The sequence below is a fragment of the Poecilia formosa genome, unplaced genomic scaffold, assembly GCF_000485575.1.
Source record: "Poecilia formosa unplaced genomic scaffold, Poecilia_formosa-5.1.2 Scaffold642, whole genome shotgun sequence".
NCBI lineage: Eukaryota > Metazoa > Chordata > Actinopteri > Cyprinodontiformes > Poeciliidae > Poecilia > Poecilia formosa.
The window spans coordinates 85,070-111,936 of record NW_006800581.1 but is presented as its reverse complement, the minus strand read 5'-3'; the positions used below and the strand labels follow the sequence as shown (position 1 = coordinate 111,936).

Here is a 26,867-nt window from a genome sequence, read left to right as displayed (position 1 = left end):
CTAACTAAATATTTAGTTTGTATATTGCTATGTTTATATGTAGTTTGAAATTGACATTTATAAATGAATGAATAACATGATGAAAATATAAGTTGAACCCCCATTTTTTCCTCTTTTTACAGGTCAAATAACCTAAATTATTGCTGTTAATATTTGACTGTAACTTTACAAACAGCGCTCTAAATCTCAGAACTGGTTTTAGGTTCTCTTTGGTTTGGATTTATCCCTTCAGTACCAGTAAAGACCAGCTACGTTTTCATGAAAGTGACAGAACCAGTTCCATCTGCTTGGTTGGGTTGGGAAATGTCTGAATGAAGAATCATCCGATCAGGTTCTTGGTTCTGGACAGGATAAAACCTTCATATTTCCACTAACAGGAAGGGGACATCAATAGAAACTTTATAGAGATTTCTAGAGAGTCTTTCGCCTTCCTGTTTTCTCTGATCTCACTTCCTGTCAAGACAGACTGACCCTCGGCTTCACATCCGCCCCTGCTCGGTTTCAGCCTGACAGGTCAGTGCGCATGCGCAGAGCCGGGTGTCCGGTGTCAAACCGAGCAGCTGTTGAGTTCGTTCAGGGCAGAACCGAACCAGCACGTGCTGCACAGTCTCTTTAACGGAACGGACCTCGTCCCAAAGCCGACACAGAACCGGGATCCAGCCGGTACAGACACTCGGAGTCCTATCCGGTACCAGTAGGAAAGCTAACGGAGCTAACGGAGCCGAACCGTCTGCTGACCGATAGGCCGCGGTGCGGTCCCGTCCGGACCATCTCCGCGTTTCAGACCCTGCTTCTGCTGCTGCTTGGAAAGGTTCTGTCTGAGAACCGGTTCGGCTGGAAGACAGAAACCGGACATGCTGATAGGTAAGGAAGGCCTGACCCGGTTCAGGGGGAGGTACCGTGAATCTGGGTCCAGCCAGTGTCTCCACCAGACTCCATTAAAAACACTTTTTACTTTATTTCTGTCAGTTTGGATCAGGTGGTCCAGAGATGCTCCAGCTTCCGGTCTAGATCAGTTGACCCAGAAATACTCCAATTCTGCTGTGCTGCTTTAATTTTTAACCCTTAAATGTTCTGGTTCCGAGCTGCTTCTATGAAGTCCTTCATGGTCAGAACCTGACCAGGTTCTGCTGGGGTCCGGTCAGAAGCTGCAGGGGAGGTCCAAATTATGAAACAGTAAGAAATGATGAAGAAATTTTCTCTAATACCGAGCAGTTTCACCCGGTAGAGTCTGATTAACTTAGCCTGACTCTACTGAGGAACTCTGGTTATCTTAACCCTGAACCGTCTGGTTAGTTGAATCTAGGTTTTCTGGTTAATTCTGGTTATCTTAACCTCAAAGATTCTGGTTAGTTTAATCCTGAAGGTCTATGTCTTGGATTTGGCGTGGAGCAAAGCTGCGTTCCCGTGTTTTCTGTCTTTGTGAGGAGCCTTGGCTGTGATTCCACAGATCAGCCGCTCTAAATAGCCATGATGGAGTCACTCGGTGGTTTGATCCCCGACTGCTGGAGAGCCAATCTTATTTGATGAAATATTTGAGTCTGGCATTGGGCCCTTAAGTTCTGTCCAGAACCTGAAGTCACCGGGTTCTGATTCTGGTGGTGAGTGATGGAAACGGACTCTGACTGTTTGTTGTTTTTCTCAGCGGCTGTCGGAAGCTCCGCCCCCACAGGCAAGAAACGACGACGAGGCAAGAAGCACCGGAGAGTCCGAGCTGACGGCAGCCGGTAGGAACGCAGATCTCACACGTAAAGACAAACATAAACAGTGAGGGGCGTGTCACAGCAGGAAGTGATGTAGCTGCAGAGGGAGGGGCTTATCAGGGGGAGGAGTCTGCAGATCAAAGTGATTGAAGGTGGACCTGCAGTAGAAACCCGCCATGTTCTGGTTATGAATGATTTTCTTTCCTGGTGTCAATTCGACAGAACCGGGTCGGCTCACCGGAATCACACACTGACAGACGCAGGTCCACTGACCCGCAGACTCATGGAGCCACAAATAGAAGCAGAAGCTGGATCCAGAGCCGGCGTGCAGCAGCTCCATGTGACATGTCCGAGCTTGGCCTCAGCAGCACCGAAATAGCCTGAGCACGCTCACTGGGGCCGACACATGAGCTGCAGACGCCGTGACATCATGTGCAGCTGTTTTTAGTTTACACTGGTCAGTCAGAGCTCATGGACACCGTCAGGACCGGGTACTGCATCCCTCCACATCATCCCAGACATTGCCATGACGGACCGGACTGAGCGCTCTTAGTGTGGCGGTTAAAAGCTTCCAGTAAAACGATCTTCTGCAGTTACCCGAGAGAACATCGCTTCTGTTCTTTCGGTTACACATTGCCAATAAATAAAGGGTTTTAAGGTAGAGCACAGACCTTATTACGATCCTGCCTAAAGCAGATCTTGCAAAGGAGTTGTATGTGTACCCAATTCATTGATGGTATCGAGGAGAGCGAGGTGTGGTTGAAACCTCCAGGTATCAATCATCAGACAGATGGCAGGCAGAGAGATGTAGGAGTCTGGGATATGATCCCGGGGCCACAACTGCATCAGTCCTGGAGGTTGAATTGGACTCGTATAGAAACCTTCTGCATAAATCCGGATACAGAGATGACTAATTAGATTAAAACTGACAGACGTTTTTATTGTATCATTGTTTTGTTGTGAATAAACTGGATCAAAATGGAATTTTCCTTTCCAAATGTTGCATTCTGAAATTGTTTTCCATCCTTATTTCCCTTTTCAGGCCTGAAGAGGGCAGTGATTTTCTGAAGACTGATGGTACTCCCCTCCAAATACCATTACAGAATGATGCCCAAAAAGACCAACTCCCCCCAGAAGGTCCTACAAACAGCACAAATGGGGAAGGTCCAGAGGGTCCAGAGCCTGGCACAATTTTCCCCGAGAGATCCATCCAGACACCTTGCCTTCAAGGTCCCCAGCAGTCCCTAACGTCCCAGATTCCAAACCAGACAACCCAGTCACCTGTTCCCCAAAGCCCCCACCACATAAACCAATCACCCCATTCCCAGAGCCCCCATCAGAGAGTCCAGTCACCACGTCATGAAAGTCCCCACCAGAACACCCAGTCACCTGTTCCCCAGAGCCCCCACCAGACCACCCAGTCACCTGTTCCCCAGAATCCCCACCACATAAACAAATCCCCCCATTCCCAGAGCCCCCATCAGAGAGTCCAGTCACCACGTCATGAAAGTCCCCACCAGAACACCCAGTCACCAAGTTCCCACAGTCCAAACCAGATTACTCAACCACTTCCTCCTCAGTGCCCCCACAAGATAACCAAGGCAGTGCATCAGCGGAGCATAAACCAGATGGCAATATTCACTCCAGAACCTGTGGAAACTATAATGCCTCCTGACATTACTCTCAACAACTCCCAGTGTCCTAGCCAATCATCTTCTGCTGCATTAGAAAGCTTTGGCCAAAGTCTCAGAAAGTCACCACCAGATGTTAACAACATTACCCAGAATGCCTCAGCACACGGTTTTACTGAGTTCTTCCAACCACCAACCTCACCTTACAGCGTTACCTCTGAGACTTCTGCAGTATTTGCACAAAACCCTGTTACACCTCCTCCCACTACTATGTTAAGCCCCACCCACTCCGACCCCTTCCTCCTGACCTCGATGACCTTTACTTCCAGTGCCTCTTCCCACTCTCTGTGCTCCTCCTCCTCTCTCCTCTGTTCTCTGGATTCTCCATTCAGTTTCCCTCCCATGACATCATCTGCCCCATCTCATCTGGCTATGCCCCCTCCACGTCAGAGCCCGCCTCCTGTAGAGTTAACCCCGCCCCCAGCCCAGTTGCTTGGCTCTGATGATGAAGAGCAGGAAGACCCTTCAGATTATTGTAAAGGTGAGTTGATTAAACCCTCGGGTTTACTACTGACACCTGACCATCTTCTCACCTCTACACAAAATGGCTACACGAAGTAAACTTCAATATTCTGTGTTGCAATAACATTTTTGCCTCTCAAGTTGAGAAGCTAGGACAGTGGAGCCATGTACCTCTCTAAAGAGCTAGTTTGAATGTGTGAGAAGTTATCAGTTGTACTTCCCTGACTTGTAGTAGAAAGATATCATCACTGACAGCTTGTTGGAATCTGTAAGCTAGCAACCAGTCAGATGCACACTGTCCGTTTTAACCGACTTCAGCCATTCAAACAACTCAAACCGAACATGTTCTTGTCCTTTTAACTCTTCTTTATCCTGTTGGGGGAGAATGTCCTGGCAGGTTCCACCTTGGACAGGTCGCCAATAGAGCACAAAGACCAGATTACAATCCTGCCTAGAGCAGGTCTTGCAGAGAACCTGTATGTATCCCCAAAACATTGACAGTACAGAGGAGAGAGAGGCATGTTTGAAACCTCTGGGTATGGAAACGCTGGAATCATATTTACCTCCAGCCATCTAAGGCTCCAGCAGCATAGCTACTAAGATAGCTTACGATAAGCTAAGCTAGTCTTGTAGACTGATGCATCCTCTAGACCAGGAGCGGGTAACACCAGTGCTTGAGGACCACACCTGAGCCAAATGACCAGGTCGTTAGCAGGACCCTGGAAAAGTTGACTGCATACTAAGGAGGTGATTCAGCTGTTTGATTGAAGTGTGTTAGACCAGGGACACGTGTAAATGTTGCAGGACACTGGCCCTTGAGGACTGGAGTTGCCACCCCTGGTCTCGATCCTTAGGCACTCTGATTGGAGTGCACCGAAGGTAAATGCAGTTTACTGAGCATAATTTCAAAATGGAACTCATGTGTCTATAAAGTTCCACAGGTGACAGTCCACGTCAGGGCAGAAACCAAGAAGTGAAGTGAAAGTAAATGTCTGTAGACCACAAGGACTGGATTGGTTCAAGGAACAAATTCCAGAAAAGGATGATGGATGCAGGACAAAAAACATTCTGGCAACAATGAATGCTATGAAAAGCACTGTGGTCTCCATAATTTGGGAATAGAAAAAGTTTGGGAAAACCAGGACCATCCATGTTTCTGTCCATCTACCAACCCATTTAGATGAACGGGGTCTTGGTGAGAGAAGTGACTGAGAGCATTCAGTAGGTTAGTCATTGCCAACACACTTCGTTAGTCAGTGTTGATGATAGATTGGCCAACATTTCAAACAGAAGTCTTCTCATGTTGTCACTGTCAGGTATGTGTGGATTGCCCTGTATCTGGAGACAAGTCTCACTCTGTGGTCTCTGACTTTCCAGGTGGATACTACCCAGTAAAGATCGGAGACCTGTTCAACGGCCGCTACCATGTGGTCAGGAAACTGGGCTGGGGACACTTTTCCACAGTGTGGCTCTGCTGGGACCTGCAGTCAGTAGTGACTTGTGTTTGAAAAGCATGTTTCCACAGATCAACTTGTTTCAGACTCTCAATGTATGTTTTCTTCAGGAAGAAGCGCTTTGTGGCCATGAAGGTGGTGAAGAGCGCTCCTCATTACACCGAGACGGCTCTGGATGAAATCAAACTGCTGCGATGTGTGAGTATTTGATGTCCTGATCTCTACCACCAGCGGTTTACTGGTGTGCTCAGCTAACTTATCTCTCTCCAGGTGAGGGACAGCGACCCCTCTGACTCGTACAGAGAAACCATAGTCCAGCTCATTGATGACTTCAAGATCTCTGGAATCAATGGAGTGCGTATCCTTGACCATGAGCTGTCCTTCTGCCCCCAGGCTGTGTCCACCCATTGTCCACCTGTGTCAGTAGTTTCCTCAGCCTTTCTCAGATGTCTGTATGGTTCTGGAAGTTCTGGGTCATCAGTTATTAAAATGGATCATTAAATCAAACTATATGGGACTTCCTCTGGTCTGTGTCAAGACCATCATCCGACAGGTACCACCACCACAAACGTGTTGCAAAGTACTCTTTTGGGTTTTACTTTATTGATCTTTTACCTGGGACGTTGCAAAGGGTCAGTACTTCATGGTTCTGCCGTAACTAGGATAAAGACAATATGGTCATACTGTTATCGGTTATATTTTTAGAGCCATATGCTTTCTAAAGACACTTCCATGGTTTACATCACATTCTTGAGTGTACCATTCAAACTCTGCGCACTTCGTCTGCAAACGGCTCAGATTTTATTGTCTAGGGCAGAGGTTCCCAAACTGTGGGGCGCGCCCCCTAGGGGGGCGCCGTGTCATTGCAGGGGGGGCGCGGGAAGCCGTCTGGATGAAAAAACAAAACAAAACATGAACACTGTATGCGCTGGGTTTTTACCTTAGAATGGCCAACTCTCTGTTATTCCTGTCAATTTGATACAGTAGAGGCTTCCACACTTCCCATATTTGTGTCCTCTGTCACTTTTATCAGCAGTTAAAACTGTTTAATCCGTTGTTAACATGTTGTAACCTGTTTTTCCGAGCCGCCTTTAAACGCAACATGAGCGCTACGGCGCTGGGTTTCCACCTGTGAAGGAGACCTGCTGCTGCTGGGCGGAGCTACGTAGGTTTGTGTTAGAATCACGGCAGCAAACCAGCAAAACGCAAAGAACTTTTCACAGTTTTTCCCTCCAAACTAACCGACTGAGTTGAGTAAAGCTGCTGGATGCAGGTAATGTTAGCTAAAAGATGACTAGCTAATGTTAGCTAAAGATGACTAGCTAATGTTAGCTAAAGATGACTAGCTAATATCAATACAGAACCTTAAGCTTAACAAGTAGCTTGTAGGCTACCGATGTTGGTGTCTATTTTCAGCTACGTACATTCATTTTGCCCCCAAAAAAGTCGATGCCCCCTCCCCCCCCCCTCGTCACACGCGTCGTTTCAACCAGACAGCCATTTGTAATCCATAGGGGGGGCGCAGAAAATGTTTGGAAACCACTGGGGGGGCGCAGAAGGAAAAGTTTGGGAACCACTGGTCTAGGGCATCTATTGCTTTCATTTCTCATGAATAATCGTTGATTTCACACAATCCAAATGAATGTTTGTTGAGTTCTAAGCTCCCTATAGCAGCTTCGTGTTTGCCTCAAGTATGCAGGACCTCCTAGTATGTGGAGGGCTTAACTCCGACATGGTGATTAGGACACCTTGACTACATTGTACTCTGGCTGATTGACCTGTAGCCACTTGATGGTTCTGACCCAAACTTGGTTACGTGTCTGCAGGTGCTGCAGGGACTCGACTACCTTCACACCAAGTGTAAGATTATTCACACGGACATCAAGCCGGAGAACATCCTCCTGGTTGTTGACGATGTCTACGTCAGAAGATTGGCGGCTGAGGCCACCATCTGGCAGAGAGCCGGAGCCCCGCCCCCCTCAGGGTCATCAGGTGAGGGCCACCAGCTAATTGGACAGGAGGTCCTGGAGGTGTATTTTAGAGTTCAGAACTTCTCCCAGCCAGTCTGTCAGCGTAATTACTGGGACCAGTAACTCGGAGCTGTGGGTTGTGGTTGAACTGGCTTCCTGTGGTTTCCTGTCTTTCCTTCACCTGCTTCTTCTAACTGAACCGTTTCTTCTTTCTGTTTCCGTCTTTCCTCCCTGATGGTTTCCTTCCATCTGTGTGTCTCTAGTTAGCACGGCTCCCAGGGATGAAGAGGTGAGTGCCCAGGTGTGACCTCTGCTGTGTTCTGATTGGTTATCTCACTTTGATAAATCAATACATTTTAGTGGACATAAACGTATCATGATTTCAATTCCAGTTAGTTTTTGGTGGATGTTAGCAAAACCTGTTTTTTTTTTTTTTATGTGGGCGTGGCCACAGTGACATCAGGCAGGCAGCTGTTATAGCACCACCTAGTGGCTGTCAGGAAATTACATATTTAGAAACTTCACCTTAAGTCCCAGGTGTCATATGACCTGCTTGTCCCCGCCCCCATGACCACACCCACTTCCTGAGGCAGAAACTGATCAACACAGTTTGAAATAAACTGCCTGGCTTCGTGTGTGTGTGTGTGTGTGTGTGTGTAGATGGGGAAGTTGTCAAAAAACAAGAAGAAAAAGTTGAAAAGGAAGGCAAAGCGACAACAGAAGCTCCTAGAGGAAAGGCTCATGGATATACAGGTACACCTGTTGTACCTCATACATACTGGAGTAACAGTACACACACACTCCATGGATCCAACAGTGATGTAGCAGCAGCCAGTCAGATGAACACGAGTGCTTCTCTGTGTTTCCAGAGGATGGATGAGGAGGAAGGACTACAGCAGCCTGACGATGCCGACCCGACCTGTGAGTAAAAACGGCCTGTTGGACGTTAACGGTTTATTTTAGTCTGATTCGTGTGCAGAGGAGCGTTAAACCCCACGCTGCTCCCCGACGCGCCCCGCAGGGCTGCAGCACCAGGCACCCGTCCACCCATGTTGTTTGTTTGTTGGACGGGCGGTACTGAAATGTCAGCTTTCTACCTGCGGAATAATATAGTTCATTCATTCATTCATTCATTCATTCATTCATTCATTCATTCCAGCAAGTTGTTTAAAGGTGTTTAAACCAGGAGTTGTCCAGGTCAGTTGGTGGTTCCAGGCTCCATTTTTCACCTTAAAGAAAACATTTTAGTCACATGATGCATTCAGCTGTAATCAGTCGTTGATTCAGCAGGAATCCCTCCTGCTGAGCAAACGGTGAGGAAGAAATCTCCTCTAGTCAGACTGAGTTACTCTGACATGTAGGTAACTTCTTGTTTTACACGGTTTGTCTGGGTGTGTTTAAAAATCACTAGCTTAGCATTAGCGCTAGCTGTTTGGTCACACTTTGATCCAGAGTATGAAGACGGGTCTGAGTAGGTCTGTGAATGTTTTGGCCTTGGCAGATTTTGTGAGTTGCATTCCCTGAACTGCCAGTGAATTGTTGTCTTGTTGGTGACTGTCCTCCTTCCTGCTGCGAGGCGTGGAAACATGAATGTTTTCTCGTTCTGTATAAATGTCCATTAAACTAAAACACAGCAGAAATGTTTCTTCGTTCTCAGGTTCTGTGGTCGTCAACGGCAACACTTTCTGCTCCACAGCCAATCACAAGCCAAGCCCAGATTCCAGCAGCTCCTGGTTGGACGACAGGTTCAGTGACCCCGCCCCCGGACGCTTCTCCAGCCCCGCCTCTGGCCTATCAGGACTCTCCAGCTCAGTGATGTCGGCGACCTCCGAGTCGGCGCTCTCCACCCAGTCGGGATACTCCAGCGGACGAGACGGTGAGACGTTCAGTCGTTACGATGGAGAATTAGAGCCAGATTAAGATGTTTTCTTTTTTTATTGTGAGAATGAAGTCTGGATGTTAAGAGAAGAAAGTTAGAGAATTATGAAAACAAGTTGCTTTAATGAGAGCAAAGATTTGATTTATCAGGATCTGATGTCTGAAGTATTTTGGTTTGTAAAACCAAAACCAAAGTATAACTAATTGTTTTGATCATTTTTATGGAGGAATCTGTTTCTTTCTTCTGTAATATTTAGACTTTAGATTTATTGTATAATGTTATTCTTATTACACCATGACTGTTCTCATGTCATTTTATTGTCGTACAACTTTTTCCTCGTAATATTTTATTCTCATAAAATTATTTAGTTTATTCTTGAAATGTGAAAAAATATCCTGGCCAGGATTTTCTTATAAAAGAGATTTTTAATCTCAAAAAGATTTTCTGGTGAAATAAACATTAATAAATAAAAGTTAAGTTATCTGTTGTCTCTCTGTTCTTAGTTTGGATCGGGAGTCTGAAGCAGAACTTTGATCGTATTGGACATTGGAAAGTGAACATGTTGTCTGGTTTTCTAGCTGTTTGGTTGGTCGGTGTCGGTATCAGACTGTGTAATGGCGCTGACTCACCAGCAGGTGGTCAGCGATCTGATTGGCTGAGTTTGTGCCAGACCCAGTAAAGTTGTTCTCTTGTTGGCAGGATTCAGTTCATCGGACTTCGTCCTGAACCCTCTGGACCCGCAGAACGCCGACCGGCTCCGAGTGAAGATCGCTGACCTGGGGAACGCCTGCTGGGTGGTGAGACATCTTCATCTTCTCCTCTTCCTCCTGTGCAGCGCCGACCAATCAGACGGCTCCCTCTCTCCTTCACTGTGTCTGAGCAGCACAAACACTTCACCGAGGACATCCAGACCAGGCAGTACCGGGCCCTGGAGGTTCTGATCGGAGCAGAGTACGGGCCGCCGGCAGACATCTGGAGCACCGCCTGCATGGTGTGTCTGCGCGCACGCACACACACACACACACACACACACACACACACACACACACACACACACANCACACACACACACACACACACACACACACACACACACACACACACACACACAGTCGATCATTTTCAAAAAGTTTCTGTTGGATTTCTGGAAGCTCCTCAGAATAATTCAGGTTTCACACAAATGGCTGCCCCTGCTGGTAGACTAGAGAAATGATCAGTTTCAAACATTTCAAAGGTTCTGATGTTTTAGTGACAGCTCTCTGCTGCCACCACCTGGTGACCCCAACTGTCTCTCAAACATTGACGTAATATTATTACTAGACAATTTGATAGGCTGGAAGATAATAATAATAATAATAAATTAATGCCATTATTATTATTGTTATCCCCAGTGAAGAGTCTGTGTTATGAGTTGATTTGACAATAACTTTTTATGATAAATATAAAAATAATTATATTTATCAAATATAAGTGGTTTATTGTCACTTATTAATTGACAGAAAACAAATTAAATACAGCAACGATATGCAGCCCCTCCAAGACGCTGCAGGGGCTGCAAAACATGTTTTGTTGTCATGTTTATGCAGCAACCACCATAACTTGGTTGCTGAAAATAACTTTCCCAAAAAGGCACAAAACATAAAACCGGGTCCAGAACCAGGTCTGACCTGTTTTCCTCCTCCAGGCGTTCGAGCTCGCCACTGGGGATTACCTGTTCGAGCCACATTCAGGAGAAGATTACACCAGAGACGAAGGTAAAGCAGAGGAGGGTTCTGGTTTGGTTCTGGTCGGGTTCTGGTTCTGTACTTCCTCAGTGTGTTTAGTTGTGTAACCTCTCTGCAGATCACATCGCCCACATCATGGAGCTGCTGGGTCCACTGCCACTGCCCTTCGCGTTGTCTGGCAGGTACTCCAGGGAATACTTCACCAGGAGAGGTGAGACCCGCCCACAGGTCCCACCGGGCTCTCTGATTGGCTCTCTGATTGGCTGTTTCTCTCGGCGTATCTGTCCAGGTGAGCTGCGGCACATCTCCAACCTGAAGCCGTGGGGTCTGTTCGAGGTTCTGCTGGAGAAGTACGAGTGGCCGCTGGACCAGGCGGCGCAGTTCAGCGACTTCCTGCTCACCATGCTGGAGATGGAGCCGGATCGCCGCGCCACGGCGGCGCAGTGCCTGCAGCACGTCTGGCTGCACACATAGCACACACCTGCACACACACCTGTCTCACTGTGACTCGCTGACCCGTGTGGTCGGAGACGCCTCTGCTGATTGGCCGACTCGTCAGTGGGATGGGCCGATGAACGGTTTAGCCCCGCCTCCCCTCTGAAGCTGACCACCAGTCACACCTGAGGAAGCCTCACCTGTCTGAACTGAGCTGAGGTCGATGCTCAGAGACGACCTTTGACCTGGCCAGGTGAAACCATCCAGATGTTTAGTCCCAGATTAACAGGTGCTGATAATCTGGGACTAAACATCCCAGATTATCAGCTGCTGATCACCTGAACTGTCAGAGCTGACTCCAGAAATCACTTCAGTGCTGCTGTACCTCACTTCCTGTTAGACTTCCTGTCCTGTCTACTTCCTGTTTTTCCACCTGACTTCCTGTCTTCCTTTCATACTCACTTCGTGTTCCTCACTGTTTTCCTGTCTGATTTCTGATCAGTTTTTTGAGTCGATCTGATTTATGAAGCCAGCAGCTCGTCTGTTGTTTCATCAATCGATCAACGACCGATCGATTGACTATCCATCTGCCGATCACCTGATCGGCTGTCAGTCGATCAACCTGTGTGAGTTTCCGGTGCTGAACTTCCACAGATTCGTTGAAATCTCTTTTTCTCTCATTTTCCTGAATTTTAAGTGTTTTTATTGATCTGTTATTCCTGCTTATTGATTATTGATCAGTAGATAACGAGTTTCCACCTGTTCACCTGTTCTGGTGACGTTAGTGCCTTGAAACAGCCCTACCCCCTACAGTGACATCACTGATGATGTCGGGGGATTTTCTACCTGTTTTTGTGTGAATCTCACCTGGTCAGGTGTTCTCTGGTTTCAGAATAAAAGTCGCCTCAGTTCTGAGTTTTACTGGGTTTACTGGGGGTGAATCAGAACCATTTGGACCTGGTGGTGTAGAACCACTCAGTTCTCTGGGTTCTGGAGGGAAACCTGCAGCGATTGGTTCATTGGTTGTAATTTAACATGTTTCTGTGCTTTAATTAAACCTTTTCTTATCAGCATCACTGGTTGTGAAATTATGTTTGATAATGATAATAAATGAAACATCCTCTAGAATCCTCTAGTCTCCATGGCAACAATCCACCTGTATAAAACGCCTGGGTGGACCTAGCCCCGCCTTCGAGGCGCAGCTCCTTCAGACTAGCCAGCAGCAATCAGCAGACATCTGCTGAGGTCATTAAAGGAGCTGCTGCTCAGAGCAGCGCTGGTAAAAGTGCTAAATGGTTAATAGAGGAGCCATTTTGGGATGACTTTCTGGAGGCGGAGCTGCAAAAAGAGCAGGAGTTCTTAAAGAGACAGAATCCCAATTTCAAGGCGTTAAAACAGGAAGCAAATTGTTTTAGTCATATTTGATTTATGTAACATTTTTATAACAATTGAAGGTAACATTGTTACTGATTATGAGACAAAATGGTGCTATGCTATTGGACAACACATGTTACTGTCCCTTTAAGAGTCAAACTGACCAGACTGGACCAATTGATCACTGATTAAAGCTGATCCGGTTTCTGTATAAAGATTTAATAGTTCAGTTGGACTAGAAAGTTCAGAATCTGCAGGCGGAATAAATGCTGCAGGTCAACGACTCGAAGCTCTGCTGCGTTTCCATAGAAACCAAATTAATTTGGATAATAAACCGAACTCGATGCACTGATTAATAGATGATGTTTACTTCCACTCTGTCTGTGTGACGGATTATTTGGCCTTTTCTTGTAGAGTTTCTTCAGATAATGTTCATCATAAACTGGTCTTATATAAAGTAACACAGTTGAAAATTAGGGTGATGGTAAGGAGACCATCCAACCTTAAAGGCTCATCTCTACAGATAATCAGAAATCTCTTTAAAACTGCTCAACAATTAAAGAAATCTTTTCTGCTTTCATGCCAATAATAATAAACTAGGAAAACTATTTTTTCTTTTATTATTGAAAATAGTATTAATTAATTTTCCAGTATTTTCTTATAAAACATGAATAAGATAAGCATTGTTTATGGAGAGTTGTTGTCCTTTCTCACTGTTTTATGACTTTCAGACATTTTCTCAGTTAAATGAAAATAAAGTTGAATCTAAATGATCCAATATTTTTGGTCGTAGCTGTTATTTACCATCAGGTAGTCCAGAAAACACAGCAGCCAGAGTCCTGATCAAACACGAGTTATGTTTCTCCCTTCATTTAGCCCCCAGTCAAACCCAGATTATAATCTCAGATTCTCCTTCTCACATATTAATCCCAAAATAATCAATGAGAATTCCCTTTCCTCACACATGTTCTGCTGCACCGCCTGCCTCATCCTGACTCCAGTATGAACGCTGATCTCTGATCTACAGGAAGTCATGATGCTGCTAGAGTTCACTCTGGAGCCGAGTCGCCCCCTGCTGGGAACCTTAAGGCAGTGTTCCAGTTGTTTCCATGTCAGATTTACCTTCAAACCTGTAAACATCCTGATGGAAAAACATTCAGAAAGTGCATATTGGTGAAATAAGACCCTAAAGAAACGGAAGCTTGAGGTGCAAAGGTCGGACCAAAAATGAGTTTTTAACAAATCGTCTGGTTCCAGACCAATAATCACTTCAAAATCTCTCAAAGTCTCTGGACCGATCCGATAATCAGCACAGAGACCGGGACTTTGAACCGATTGGCTTTCAGGTTGGACCAATCAGTGATCAGGAATCTGGACCTACTATCAACTGATGTGATTTTGTTCAGTTCGTCTCTACAGACGTTTGTTGGTTGACGGGTTTATGTGACCCATTTATAAGCCAGCAGTGATTTTATTGGTTCTGATCCAGTTCTGTGATAATCTGATGGGAATAAACCCCAGAGAGACGGCAGCGCTCCAGCTGCCATATTCCCTGTAATCAATAACCCAGAAGCTTCAAGACGTTTTCATATCTTTCATTTAAATTCTGCTCTGAATACAGACCGCAGGGGGTTAAATACCAACAAAATGTCCAGCAGCACTTATTCATTATTCATGACATCATAAACTTACCTTTCAGAATAAAAGCAGTTATTGTAAACAACTCCACGAAAAACGACTTCATGATTTTAGTGAAAATATTCCAGAACATCAGAAGAAGCTTCAGCAGCTAATTAGCATCATTAGCTCCTAATTGCAGCTAAGGTTAATTAGCACCTGAAGGTCCATCAGCTAATGCTAACTGGCATGGTGGTATTATTAATAATAAAAACATTTAATATTTTTAGCTTCAAAGAACTGAAATGTCCAGAACCAGTCAGAATTTTACCTAAAGCAGCACAGAACCAGGGAATCCGGGTCCAGTTTAATATGCTAGCATGTGGTTCTGTAACGGTACTGGATCAGATCGGATCTGTCATCCTGAAAGTTTCCACCTGCTTCTGGTTCTGCTGGACCTGAGAGCAGAACCAGAACTGATCAGAACTGAAAAGACTTTTAATGGTTTCATATTTTTTAATTGATTGGTTCTGTTTAATTTGACCCATTTTAATGTTCTGAATAAATGAAGATAGTTATCCAACTAGTCCATCAGAACCGGATCATCTGGAGTTGGAAGTGCCTTCCTGGAGGCTCCGCCCCCAACATGGCGGCTCCACAGCAAAGTCCAGTTCAAGTCCGGTTTGTAAAGTTCTGGTTCTGAGTTCTGGTTCTGCTCGTCACTTCTTCCTCCGGACCACGGTCCAGCCGTCCTCTTCGTCCTGAGGAGGAGGACGTATGGTGCTGAGGGACGGGCGGGACTCCTCACACTCCATGCTCTGCGCACACACACACACTATTAATGGACCAACAGGAAGTTCTAATAAACTCGTTACATGCCTACTTTATGGCTATGTTGCTTAGCAACCAGTCCCCTGTTGCATACCTGCGTTTCGCCGTCGCTCTCCTCATCATCCGACTGCGCGGGCGGAGCCGTGACCTTTGCCCTCGGTGTCTTGCTCTGAGTCAGTGTGTGGACGGCGCTGCGGAGCTGCTCCAGCGCCCCCTGCTGCCAGAGGGAGAACAGCTGCAGCAGACGCTGTGACACCTGCAGACACCAGACACACCTGGTCAGGTAGCAGCAAATCAGGAGACAGAGCACAGCTCCTCAGTGTGTGTGTGTGTGTGTGTGTACCTGAGGTAAGCTCCCGTCCTCCACCACCGTATCAAACTCCTGATCCATCAGCTGAGACAGGAAATCCTCAACCTCATACTGCTGCAGGTCAGCTGCCTCCCCACCGACACACACACACACACACACACACACACACACACACACACACATCAGGCTACTGAACTGTGACGTCAGACAGGAAGTGAGGTTCTGTCAGAACATTAAAACGTTCGAACTGAACAGTTCTGATTCAAACGGGAAGTTATCAGCCGTTACTATGGAGACGTACCGTTGTCATGGAAATACTGCTGAATGACATCCACCATCCAATCAGCTTTCTGCTGGCCATAAACGCCTCCAAAGCCGTTGTCCACGGCGATCTGAGGGATAGAGGGACAGTTCAGGGACAAGAGGACGCATCCGGAACCGGGTCAGAACCCGAACCGCTTCCAGTCTGAACCACAGCTGAAGAAACATATTAACTTTTTAATATTTCTTATAAATCATCCGCTGGACGCGGTTCTGATGAGTCAGGGTGGTTCTGATCGGGGAGGAGGTTCGGTTCTGATGGGTCAGGGTGGTTCTGATCGGGGAGGAGGTTCGGTTCTGATGGGTCAGGGACGTTTGAGTCTGATGTATTTTTCAAAAGGTCCACTCTCAGCCCGAACCTGTTACTGGCAGAAAATGAACCCACTGAGTCATCGCTGAGCAGTACCAGAACCAGAACCAAAACCTGGATCATAACTGGATCTTGAGCAGCTGTTTCTGAGCTCCGAATTAGACCGGTTCGGAATGAGACGGAACCACCCCAAGCAGGAGTTGCTAGCATTAGCTAGATAGTTTCAGCCCACTGATCACGTGTTCCAGTGGAACCGCCTGATTACCTCCTCGTCCCCTCAGACCTGGTTCCGAACCCGGTAATCGACCCGGTTCGGAGCTCACCTGTAGAACCGGCCACGTCTGAAGAACCGCCCGAACTCCCTCCGTGAAGAGTTCACGCGATGCCGTGGAGGCCGCCATCTTGGAATTTCTTCTTCTTGATTTTAATGTCCGCTGGTGCACAAGTGGTGCATACCGCCACCAGCCGGTGAGGAGGACCAAAAACAGCCTGCATCCTTTCAATGAACCCAGTTAGCAGCAAATACAGATAAAATAATGTTCAACATTCATCAGAAGAATTTTTTTTTCATAATCTGATTCTTAGAAGGTCAAAGTTAAATATTTACTTAATAAACAAAATATTTAGGTAGCTCAGAGTTAACTAAACATTGAGCTCAGAATAACTGAAGGTAAATATTTATCTGGCTAAATAATATTTAAGGAGCTAAATATTTAACTTGCTTACTAAATGTTTAGATGGAAATTGTGATATTTATAAAAGAATGGATAACATGGTGAAAATATGGGCTAAAAACAAATTCCCATTGTTTTCTCTTATGATAGGCTAAACAGCACAAATTATTGCTGGTAATTTTTGACTGTATGACTTTATAAATGACAAACCATAAAACTCAAGCATGAACTCGAAGTCGCTGCTTCATCTGTGCTGTGAACCTGGTTCTGGTCCACTACCCACCAATCCACAGTGGATCTACAGGAACTACTTCAGGTCAACATTCTCATTTTTTCTTCACTTTAGTTTTTTTTTTTTTTTTTTTGTGGTTTGTTTTGTTTTTGAATTCTGAATGATTATGAGATCATTTCGCCTGTTTTGTTGATTATTTTTCAGAGGTTTTCTCTGGTTTCATCAGCCTGTAGTTCCACCTGTCGGCCAGCAGGGGCAACACCAGGTAAACTTCAGGTTCCATCCCTCAGATATCTGCGGGAACCAACAGAACCAGAGCCCTGAAGAAATCTGCAGAAATCAGTTCTGACCACCCGAACAGAACCAGTACCACCTCACTGAGACCCAAATACTGAAACCAGAACATTTGAAATTAAATAATTTATTCACAGAGAGATTCATGGGAATATTAGAGGTTCTGGATCTGTGGATTGAGGTTCTGTTTCACTGAGATGATCAGAACCTGAACCTCAGAACCAAAACCCAGCACTGACCATCACAGGTTCTATGGAAATAGGCTAGAGCAACAGGTGAGCTCCTCAGGTAAACCCTCCTGCAGTTCACCCATTTCTTACAAAACATCTATTGTAAAACTTTTACTGTGAAAAGTCAGACTCTGACAGGAAATGCTCAGGTGTTGTCAGTGATGTCACAGACCCCCACCAGGCAGAATGACGTCTCCATGTCCAATGTTGCCATGGCAGCATCACTGAGCTCCACACCATCCCCTGAACACAACATGTCTCCACTTCCTGTCTGACCTAAAGTCTGGTTTTCACAATAAAAGCTCAGCATCTTCATGATAATGATGGTGATGATGTCATCAGGCTCTGCTCTGGTTGGCTGGTACCTGAGGAGGAGAGAAGACAGGATTCATCATCCTCATCAACATCTTGGTCATTATCATCATCATCATTGGTCAGGGGTCAGTGTTTCTGTTGGGGTCAAGATGAGTTCAAGCATCAAATCAACGTTTCAGTGTGTCATTAGAAACACTGAAACGTTCCTTGCCTCCAGCAGGTGGAGCTACTGAGTTCTGTCGGGTTCGATCTTGGTGTCTCCGTTCGGTTTGTCGGTCTTCTGGGACAGCGTGGCTGCCTGGACAACCGCCTGCAGCGGAGCAACATGGCGGTTAGAGCAACAGGGAACCACAGCAACAACCACCTGAGAAGGACACCTGGGTTCTCACTTTGAAGCTCCTCTTCCTCTTCTGGACGTTCTGCTCCGGGTGGAAGACGATGACGTAAACTTTGGGCATGTACAGCATCCCCAGAGAGACAGAAGCACTGAGGGACATGGAGACGGTCAGGGTGGCGGTCTGGATGAACATCTGAGGAGACAGAGACCCGAACTGAACAGAACCACCTTCATGTCTGCAGAACTCCTTCAGAATCAAAGAATATCCTGGAGAACAGAGAGGAACCTGCTCAGTTTTTAAAACAAAAGTTCTCAGTCGAACCTTTGTATTCACTTGTTTCTGGTACGACCATAAATCTGATGCACATCCGCTATCAGCAGCGACGAAGCTGCTTCTCTCTGTCAACTGGGTGTTAATTTCTTCTTCTAAATAATCTGACTGGACAACGGGAAAAATATTTTTCAGTATACGTTGTGCTAAAAGGAGTTAGCTTAACAGCAAAGCTATTCAGGTCTAAAATCTCAGTGCTAAGCACGTAGCAGCTAACGCTAACGTCAAAGCCTATAGTCCACATGTATACAGAAGATCCATGAAAGATCAGGGCTTCCTGAAACACTTTGCTCCAATCTGCTGGTTTAAGAACAGATTAAAAACTATAAATATCTGTTGTTGAGATCAAATGTCAGTTTATTCAATAATTTAGTGACAAAAGAGTTTTGAATCGAAAATGTCACTTTTTTTGGTTGACAAAATACAATTAATTAATTATAAGCCCTGCAATTAACTCGAGTCCCCCCACTGGCCCATTAATATTTCATATTTATTGTGAACGTGTGTGTGTGTGGTTGCTTAGCTGTGGTTGTGGGCACTGGTTCTTTGTTAAAAGTTTTATTGGCTCTAGTGGCCTTTATTTGACAGTGAATAGACAAGAAAGAGGGTAACAAGAGAAGGGGAAGACATGTGGCAAAGGTTGCCAGGCCAGGAATCGAACCTACAGCAGCCGTGTCAAGGACTCCATATGTGGGTTGTACTTAACCCCTGCGCCACCACAGCACACCCTGGGGACTGGTTCTTTACTAACCACCAGCATTATGAGGACATTTGTAGCTGTGAGAACATTTTGCACACAATATAAAAAGATAATTTGCGGGGTACACTGTTAACTATATAACTACTATACTGCCTTTACCTTGTACCTCATGTTAAAGCATAAATACATTTTTGGAAAAAAAAAAAAAAAAAGATAATTTGTGGGTTAGGGGCCTAAGTGGGGTTAGGGTGAAGTATAAACTTGAGGGGGTTAGGGAAAAGGTCAAAGTTAGGCGACAGAAACTAAAGGGGGTCAATTCAAGTCCACAGTAGTATAATGAGTGAGGAATGTATGTGTGAAGCTAAGAGCTCCTGCAGCAGTAATCCTCTCCCAGCTCCTGTCGGTTCTGTTGTTCTCAGATAAAAAGCTTCTCTTAAATCCTCCTTCATGAAGCACCCAGAACCGAGAGAGGAGGAGGTCCGACTGTTATCAGAGAACCACAGAAGAAGAACGGCGTGACCTGCTGTTGTTTGCAGCTCTTCTCATTCATGTTTTCATGAATTATTCTCTTTGAAACTTTCCAAGCAGCTGCCGAAACATCCTGGAGAGTCTCCATGTTCTGCTGCAGCCTCCATCTTTAATCCTGCAGAGGAGCTTTTATTTTGTCGGATCAGCAGTTCTGAAAGCCTCTTTCCTCCTCCCTGATATTTTGGTCTTTTTGTCTCTTTTGTTGGGGCGTTTGGGTCTCGTTACGTGTCGGTTCTAATCTGTATAATCCGACCTGAAAGTGTCAGTGCGGTTTATCTGTCGCATAACGGACCCGTCCCTCCCCCCGGCGCCGCTGACCCAAACACTCCAGCCTCCACCTGGTTTCTGTCTGCAGTGACAGGATGGAGCCGGTTCCTCTGGTCCGCTCACCTCTACTCAGGTTCTGATTATTGTTCTGATGAACACTAACCAGAAGAATCTGGAGAACCTGCAGGAACCAGAACTGAACCAGAATAATACAGACATGAAGTCGGTTTGTTTAAAGAAAAAGAGATGGTTCCTCTGATTGAACTCTCTGAGGTTCTTCCTGGTTCCTCTAGGTTACCTCTGGTTCTGGCCATATCTAACCAACTCACTTGAAATCTGGTCGGGTTCTAAGCAACTACCTGAAGTCCAGTCCCGTTCTTACCTTCTCAGTGGACTGAGCGGTACCAAAGAAGATGGGGACGAAGGCCAGCCAGACGATGCAGGTGGTGTACATGGTGAAGCCGATGGGCTTCGCTTCATTGAACGTCTCCGGAACGCCTCGGCTCTTCACGGCGTAAACCGTACATGTTATCTAGCAACGGAGGACACAATGCAGTTTCTTACAAACAGAAATATTCAGGTTCCCTCCCAACAGACGTAACAGATGCAACTGAGAATTAAAGTCCAGTTCTGGTGTTTGTTATGGCTTTGAAGGAAAACCCCATTACCTAGCACTGTGAAGTACGTTGGTGGAACCATCATGCTGAGGGAAAGTATTTTTTTTACCATGAGAACGATGCTGTAGCTCAGGCAGCAGATGATGGACAGGTCCGACATGTCGCACTTGAGGATGCCGCGGGCCAGGTCTGGGTTTGGTGGGCGGAGCTCCTCGTAGTCGATGATGGTGTGAGGAGGAACCACAGCGAACCACACGAACACGCCCAGAACCTGACGCACACCCAAGCGTCACACAAGGTACCTGCAGGTCACGTGACCTGCGTCCACTTACCTGGACAGAAATGAGGATGAAGGTGATGGCGAGCTGGGAGGTGGGGCTTATGAATTTGGGAGGAGTCACCGACTTCTTGCCCTGTTCGAAGATTCTGTAAATGCGGTTGGTTTTGGTTAGCATGGCAGAGTAGGTGATGGCCATGCCGAGGCCCAGCAGGAGGCGCCGGAACGCACACACCACCACACCTGGCTCGGCGATCATCAGGAAGGTGATCAGGTAAATTAGAAAGATACCTGGATGGAGAGAGGCGAGGTCATCCACTGCTGATGACATCATCCTCAGTGATGTCATCCATGCTGACAAGGATGTCACTCACACCAATGATGACACCATGCATACTGATTATGTCACACAGCAGCATGTCATTTAGTCAGTCTCCAGTTTTTCACAATTCTGCAACTGCACAATTTCCACATGCCAATAAAATATCGTTTTTGGTGATACTAACTCCCATCTGCAGGTGGCAGTATTTCTTACTTGTTCTCCTCTACTGCCGCAGCCTGATTTGATGTCCAGCTATAGTCTGTGATCATTCTTAATGTCATACATGAGTGAAAATATCTCAAGATGTCCAGCAAGTATTCCTAAAGTATCACCAGAAAATCAGTCAATTTGACTGCAAAAATCACAAAAGTAATCGTGAAATCCTGGAGGGACCGATCAGCGAACTCACCAGTCAGGAGGACGTAGCTCAGCTCTCTTCCGGACGCCCTGACGATAGGGGTGTCATTAAAGCGAATGAAGGTTACCACCACTGCGCTGGTTGCTAGGATACCCAGCATGGCGAGAGAGGCAGGCACTAGGGCCCAGGGAGAGTTCCACTCCAGCTTGATGATGGGCGTGGGACAGCAGGCCGTCCGATTGGGGATGGGCCGCATGTCCGTTGGACACATTTCACAGGTGAACTCGTCCAACTGGTACTGGTACCCGTCACAGAGCTGCAGGCAGGTGGGACACATGTTTCATTCCTTTTACCTCACTTCCTGTAACCATGTTCCAGTAGTAGTAGCAGGATGGCAGGCTCCGGGTACCTCGCAGTGCCAGCAGCAGGGGACTCCCTTCACCATCTTCTTCCGCTCTCCGGGTTTGCAGGGGAAGCTACAGATGGACTCTGGAACGGATTTGTCTCCTCCGGACCACTGCATCTCTTCCAGCTGCAGAAACACACACCAGGTCAGGGACAGAAACGTCCTGCGGTCCGACCTTCATCGCAGCGTCTCACATTGAGCCTCAGGTTGTTGGTCCATTGGCCGATAACGTGGTAGCCAGGGTGGCTGTGGTTGGTCATCTGAAACTGGAAGATATCGTAGCGTCCTGGAGCGTCTCCATTCTCATTGAACAGAACACTGGTTCCAGCACTTCCTGGAAGACAGAGAAACGGATGGTAGTTCTACTGGGAGTACTGGGATCTGGACCGGAAATATAGAAGCTCTCTTGTCCTACGAATCATATGAAACACCTAAAACAAACATCTCATTCACTCAGCCACACTAACATGCACAATTTATTATTCATTCATTCATTAAGGAGAGGTGGGGACTTGCTGTGGTCCACTTACTATCAACTCTGTCTCTCTGCCCAGAGGATGAACTTACCGTTGAAGTTGACGGCTCTGATGTAGTCCAGCAGCAGGCGCCCCTCCACTGGGTCCATACTGCTGCAGACCCCATGGCTGTTGGGGCAGAGGTCCTGGTGCATGTTGTGCAGAGCGTAGGCGACGGCATAAACGGCATCGATCACAAACTGAACCTTCCCCTCCTGCTCGTAGGATGAGTCCTGACCAATTCGCTCGCCTCCTGCAGACAAATAGACTGTAATGAGGGAACACCTGAGACCTTCACACATCTCTCTCTTTCTCTGTCGCTCTCTCTCTCTGTGAGTACCTGTGCACTTCTTCTTCTCTGGGTCCAGTTTGATTCCGGGACGGGTCAATTTGCATCTGAAGTCGTCCTCCCAGAATTCGGCAAACCAGATGTTCCTGCGGTTGTTCTCCAGGGACCGAGACATGAAGTACTGATCAAAGCCTGTAGAACATACACAACAGATGAGATCCCTCTAAAACCTCTAGATCAGTGATTCTCAATTCTGGTCCTCAGTTCCCACTGCCTGCATGCTGTAGTTATGTCTCTGCTCCAGAACATCTCTTTCAAATGATTGCATGACCTCCTCTGCAGCCATCAAGTGCTGAAGAAGGCTGTTAGTCACCCACTTAGTCAAATCAGGTGTGTGGCATAAGGAAAACACCTATAACATACAGGATAGTGGACCTTGAGGACTGGAATTGAGAAACACTACTCTAGAATCCTCTAGAAACCTCCAGAACCAGGTGATCCTTGACCAGGTGCATCCGGTTCTACCGTCAATCGAGGCCCGCTTGGGCAGGATGGTGACAGCTCCTTCTGCAACGTCTTCCAGCTCGGCGATTGGTGAGCTCTTGGCCCCCCAGCTGTCTGACCCAACAAACAGGAAGTGGCCCGTCAGATTAGCCTGCCTCGCTGCTTCAAGAACACGCCTTCCAGAGAGAAAGAAGAATCAGCCTCAAGTCTCGTGACCACATCAACCAGGTGCAAAGGCAAGAGGTGAGTGTCTCTGGTGGATTACTTGATGTCATCCTCGTTGGCGAAGATGATGACTCCTCTGGCGTTACTTGTCTCCATCAAACGTTTGATGATCTTATCGAACTCGCCCTCAGCTGGCTCTCGGGGGATCTTCACCGACTGGGCAATGCACACACCACCTGGTGGAGAGACATAGGCAGGTCAGAGGCAGGTGATAAACGGGTCAGAATGGGTGAGATAGGAGCGTCCCTACCGGCCTCTCTGGAGATCTGCATGAAGGCCTCGACGCCGCTCTCACCGTAGTTGCCCTCGGACGCCAGCGTGGAGACGTAGTTCCAGCCCAGAGCCTTGACGATGTCCAGCATGGCCTGGGCCTGGTACGAGTCTGGCGGAACAACCCGGGAGAAGAAGTCATAGCGGTTGTTGTCGCTGAGCTCTGGAGCCGTGGACGCGTAGCTCACCTGAGGAATCTGGAATTCAGAACCAGATCCAGAACCCAGTTCAGAGGCGACAGTGGGACGAGTGGTGGAGCAACAGAGACCAGAACCACTCAGACAGATTAATGTTGTGTAACAGCCGAGCTCAAAGTGGGCCAGCTCTTCAATCACATTAACACCCAGTGATTAACAGAGACCTTCTTAACAAGCAAACCTCGTTATTACTGCAACCTCATAATCATCATCTGAGGAAGAGGAGGAAGCATGAGCTGCAGATCTTCACATCATGGAAAATCATTCCCTTGTCTAGTATGTTCTACTGGGTTTTATGATGCTCTACTGGGTTCTACTGGGCTCCACTAGTTTCTACTGTAGTCCACTGGGTTCTACTGGTTTTAACTGGTGCTATGGTACTCCACTAGGTTTCAGTCGGTTGTATGGGGTTCCACTATCGTCCACTGCATCTTTATAATTAATTTCATGGAGGAAGTCATTCTGTCCACTTCACTAGGTTCAACATCTTTGGTAGAAGGTCTTCATGATGCTTCACTCTGTCTCACCTCTTGTCTACTTTCCTCTACCAAATCCTCACCTGTCTCTCTCTGACCCATCTCTGTCTCTCACCTCAAACAGCCGCAGGATGTTGGCCACCATGATGGACACGGAGCTGGCCGACGCTCCGATCACACCCACCACCCTCTCCGGTTTGCGGATGAGTGGCGGCTCGCCGTTGGAGCAGCGGATGTCGGAGGTGTCCTTCTGGATCAGCGCCTGGACGAAGGTGAGGGACTGCTCCAGGGCATAGGTATCCCTGGAGCAGGTGTCCAGGATGCGTGCGCCCAGAGTGATGTTGGGCAGCAGCTCGGGGTCGCTATTGATCTGGTCCAGGGCGTACAACATGGCTTCCATGCGGTGGATGCCCTTCTCCTTCTTCAGCTCGCCGCAGTTCACGCCGTGGGGGCCGCGGGCGTGGATGGGGAACAGCCCCCCCAGAGTGATGTCACCAGGCAGCTTTATGGAGTGGGGGTGGAAGTGCTGGTGTGATGCCCACACTTGGCCCGCTGGGTCACTGGTCCAGATCCAGAGAGGCAGCAGGAGGCGGGGCCACAGGGCGCCGAGGCGACCAGTGGCAACGTCAGGACAGAGGGACAAAGGGGCGTGGTTTGATGATGTCATGCTGAGACGACGTTCAGCATAGACCGTTCATCCTGACACGGACACCTGGGGACACATCAACCAGTCAAAGAGATGGAACACGACCCGATACGAGTCACGACTGACCCATGAGTCATGGGTCAGTCGTGACTCGCATCGGGTCATGTGACTCGTATCGGGTCATGAGCCATGACCCGTATGGGGTCACGACTGACCCGATACTGATCCAAGATCCATGACCCGATACAAGTTACAACTGACCCATGACCTAATATGTGACCCGATACGAGTCCCATGACTCCTTACATGATCAGACATGAGTTGAGACCCAGCTTTTATTTTGGTAGTCCACTATTGGTTATTTTCAGGTAAATTTGCATATTATCTAAATATTTCGCTCTCAGCTGGATATTCTCCAGACCCCAAAACAAAAATAAAATAATAAAAGATGAGTTCTGTCCCTCTGATCACTGACTAATCAGTATCGATCAGCTGCAGCGACTCATCGATTTTTATCAACTGGTTTTAAAGAATGGAGAAAGAAGGCATTCATTTGTCCGTTAATAAATTTTATCTTTGATCAGAAAACTGGAAATCAGAGAAAATAAAAACTTGAGCGATCAATAAAGTTCTGATTTAATTAAATGGTTCCTGTGGTTTGACCCACTTTATGGGCGAACAGGTGAGAAAAATAAAATTAAATACCTGCGAGGCGCTCCGTTCGGTCCGCACAGAGACCCGCAAAGACCCGCAGACAGAGCCGCAACAGCCTGCGGAGAGAGGAGGAGTCCGGCTGCTGCTGCGGCAGCCAGCGGAGGACTGGACACCTGTGTGTCCGCTGGTCTGTATCCTTGTGAGGACCAGCTCGATCTGCGGAGCAGCAGGATTTCTGCCAATGAGGACTCTGGTGACGTCACGAGGGAATAATTGTTCATTAATTATGGAAATTGTCGGAGGGGCGGGGCTTGGCTCTCTGACAGGTTTAATAGTAAAAATCTGACCGAACCGAACCCCAGTCCAGAACCAGCAGGTCCATTACTGGATGTTCACAGGAACTCATTCATGGGAACCGGATCTCCTGACTCGGCTCACGAACAGAACCGACTCCCACATGACTCTTATTTTTGGCTCCTGAAATTTATTTATTAGTAAAAAAAAAAAAAAAAAAAAAATCAACAGACTGTTTAATTTGATTATTTTTAATGTCCAACTAAAACTGCACCCCATGACCTTTGACCTCAGGAATCACATGTTCAGATATTCGTGTTTTTAGACCTTCATCAGTCTGTGAGCTGCATCAGAAAATGAAACTAAAATATTCCTCTTTTATTAATAAGTAGAATCACGTCCTTCAAAGAGCAGAATTCATTTTCCTAGACCTATTTTTAATTTATTTGTTGAACATAAAGAGCTACTCAAATCCTGCTTTTATTGCTGAAAACACGATTAAATAATAAATACGTTCACTGATTTACTATTGTTATGATTATTTTTGCTTGTAAGGTGACCTTGGGTGTAAGGAAGGCAGTCTCAAATCAAATGTATCATTATTATTATTAAAATAGAAAAGTCATTTTTCTTAACCTTCATAAGGCAAACGTTTTTTTCCTTAAAAAAAAAACAAAAAAAAAAAACTTTTTACTTAATTAAAATATTATGAGCAGGTAAAAAAGAGAATAACATAAATTTTGTTGCTTAGTTTTCAACGGAATTACAAATCTGTGTAAGAAATGATGACAAAGTTTAGACCAGTGTTTCTCAACCTTTTTCGGGCCA

General features: G+C 46.6%; 3 protein-coding genes across 7 annotated transcripts; 1 reads left to right on the top strand and 2 right to left on the bottom strand.

Annotated features, from left to right (window-relative positions):
* The first annotated feature begins 166 nt into the window (after window positions 1–166).
* srpk3 (SRSF protein kinase 3) lies at window positions 167–12,394 on the top strand. Of its 5 annotated transcripts, XM_016665975.1 has the most exons (20): window positions 167–864; window positions 1,646–1,727; window positions 2,746–3,003; window positions 3,085–3,140; window positions 3,213–3,875; window positions 5,234–5,342; window positions 5,421–5,508; window positions 5,581–5,668; window positions 5,757–5,863; window positions 7,137–7,302; window positions 7,544–7,569; window positions 7,941–8,033; window positions 8,150–8,201; window positions 8,938–9,156; window positions 9,859–9,956; window positions 10,043–10,150; window positions 10,844–10,913; window positions 11,002–11,094; window positions 11,173–11,607; window positions 11,646–12,394. In XM_016665975.1, the coding sequence occupies exons 1-19, from the start codon at window positions 855–857 to the stop codon at window positions 11,355–11,357; spliced, it is 2,571 nt and encodes an 856-aa protein (XP_016521461.1). In that variant the 5' UTR covers window positions 167–854; the 3' UTR covers window positions 11,358–11,607; window positions 11,646–12,394. The 5 variants fall into 5 exon arrangements, with proteins under 5 accessions (XP_016521461.1, XP_016521459.1, XP_016521460.1 ...); XM_016665973.1 differs by having other exon boundaries at window positions 2,746–3,140; XM_016665974.1 differs by having other exon boundaries at window positions 169–864; window positions 2,746–3,140; window positions 8,977–9,156.
* A 1,877-nt stretch (window positions 12,395–14,271) lies between these two features.
* tsr2 (TSR2 ribosome maturation factor) lies at window positions 14,272–16,528 on the bottom strand. Its single transcript, XM_007541923.2, has 5 exons — window positions 16,405–16,528; window positions 15,752–15,842; window positions 15,484–15,575; window positions 15,235–15,396; window positions 14,272–15,127 (listed from the first exon to the last, which is right to left on the bottom strand). The coding sequence occupies exons 1-5, from the start codon at window positions 16,480–16,482 to the stop codon at window positions 15,029–15,031; spliced, it is 522 nt and encodes a 173-aa protein (XP_007541985.1). The 5' UTR covers window positions 16,483–16,528; the 3' UTR covers window positions 14,272–15,028.
* An 868-nt stretch (window positions 16,529–17,396) lies between these two features.
* On the bottom strand, window positions 17,397–26,027 carry LOC103130507 (metabotropic glutamate receptor 6-like). Its single transcript, XM_007541921.2, has 16 exons — window positions 25,797–26,027; window positions 24,561–25,157; window positions 23,753–23,969; window positions 23,543–23,678; window positions 23,299–23,453; window positions 22,825–22,965; window positions 22,537–22,737; window positions 22,164–22,303; window positions 21,973–22,095; window positions 21,615–21,879; window positions 20,939–21,174; window positions 20,716–20,877; window positions 20,372–20,521; window positions 18,216–18,356; window positions 18,038–18,136; window positions 17,397–17,876 (listed from the first exon to the last, which is right to left on the bottom strand). Exons 2-15 carry the CDS (start codon window positions 25,110–25,112, stop codon window positions 18,053–18,055), a joined length of 2,703 nt encoding a protein of 900 aa, XP_007541983.1. The 5' UTR covers window positions 25,113–25,157; window positions 25,797–26,027; the 3' UTR covers window positions 17,397–17,876; window positions 18,038–18,052.
* Window positions 26,028–26,867: the final 840 nt, after the last annotated feature.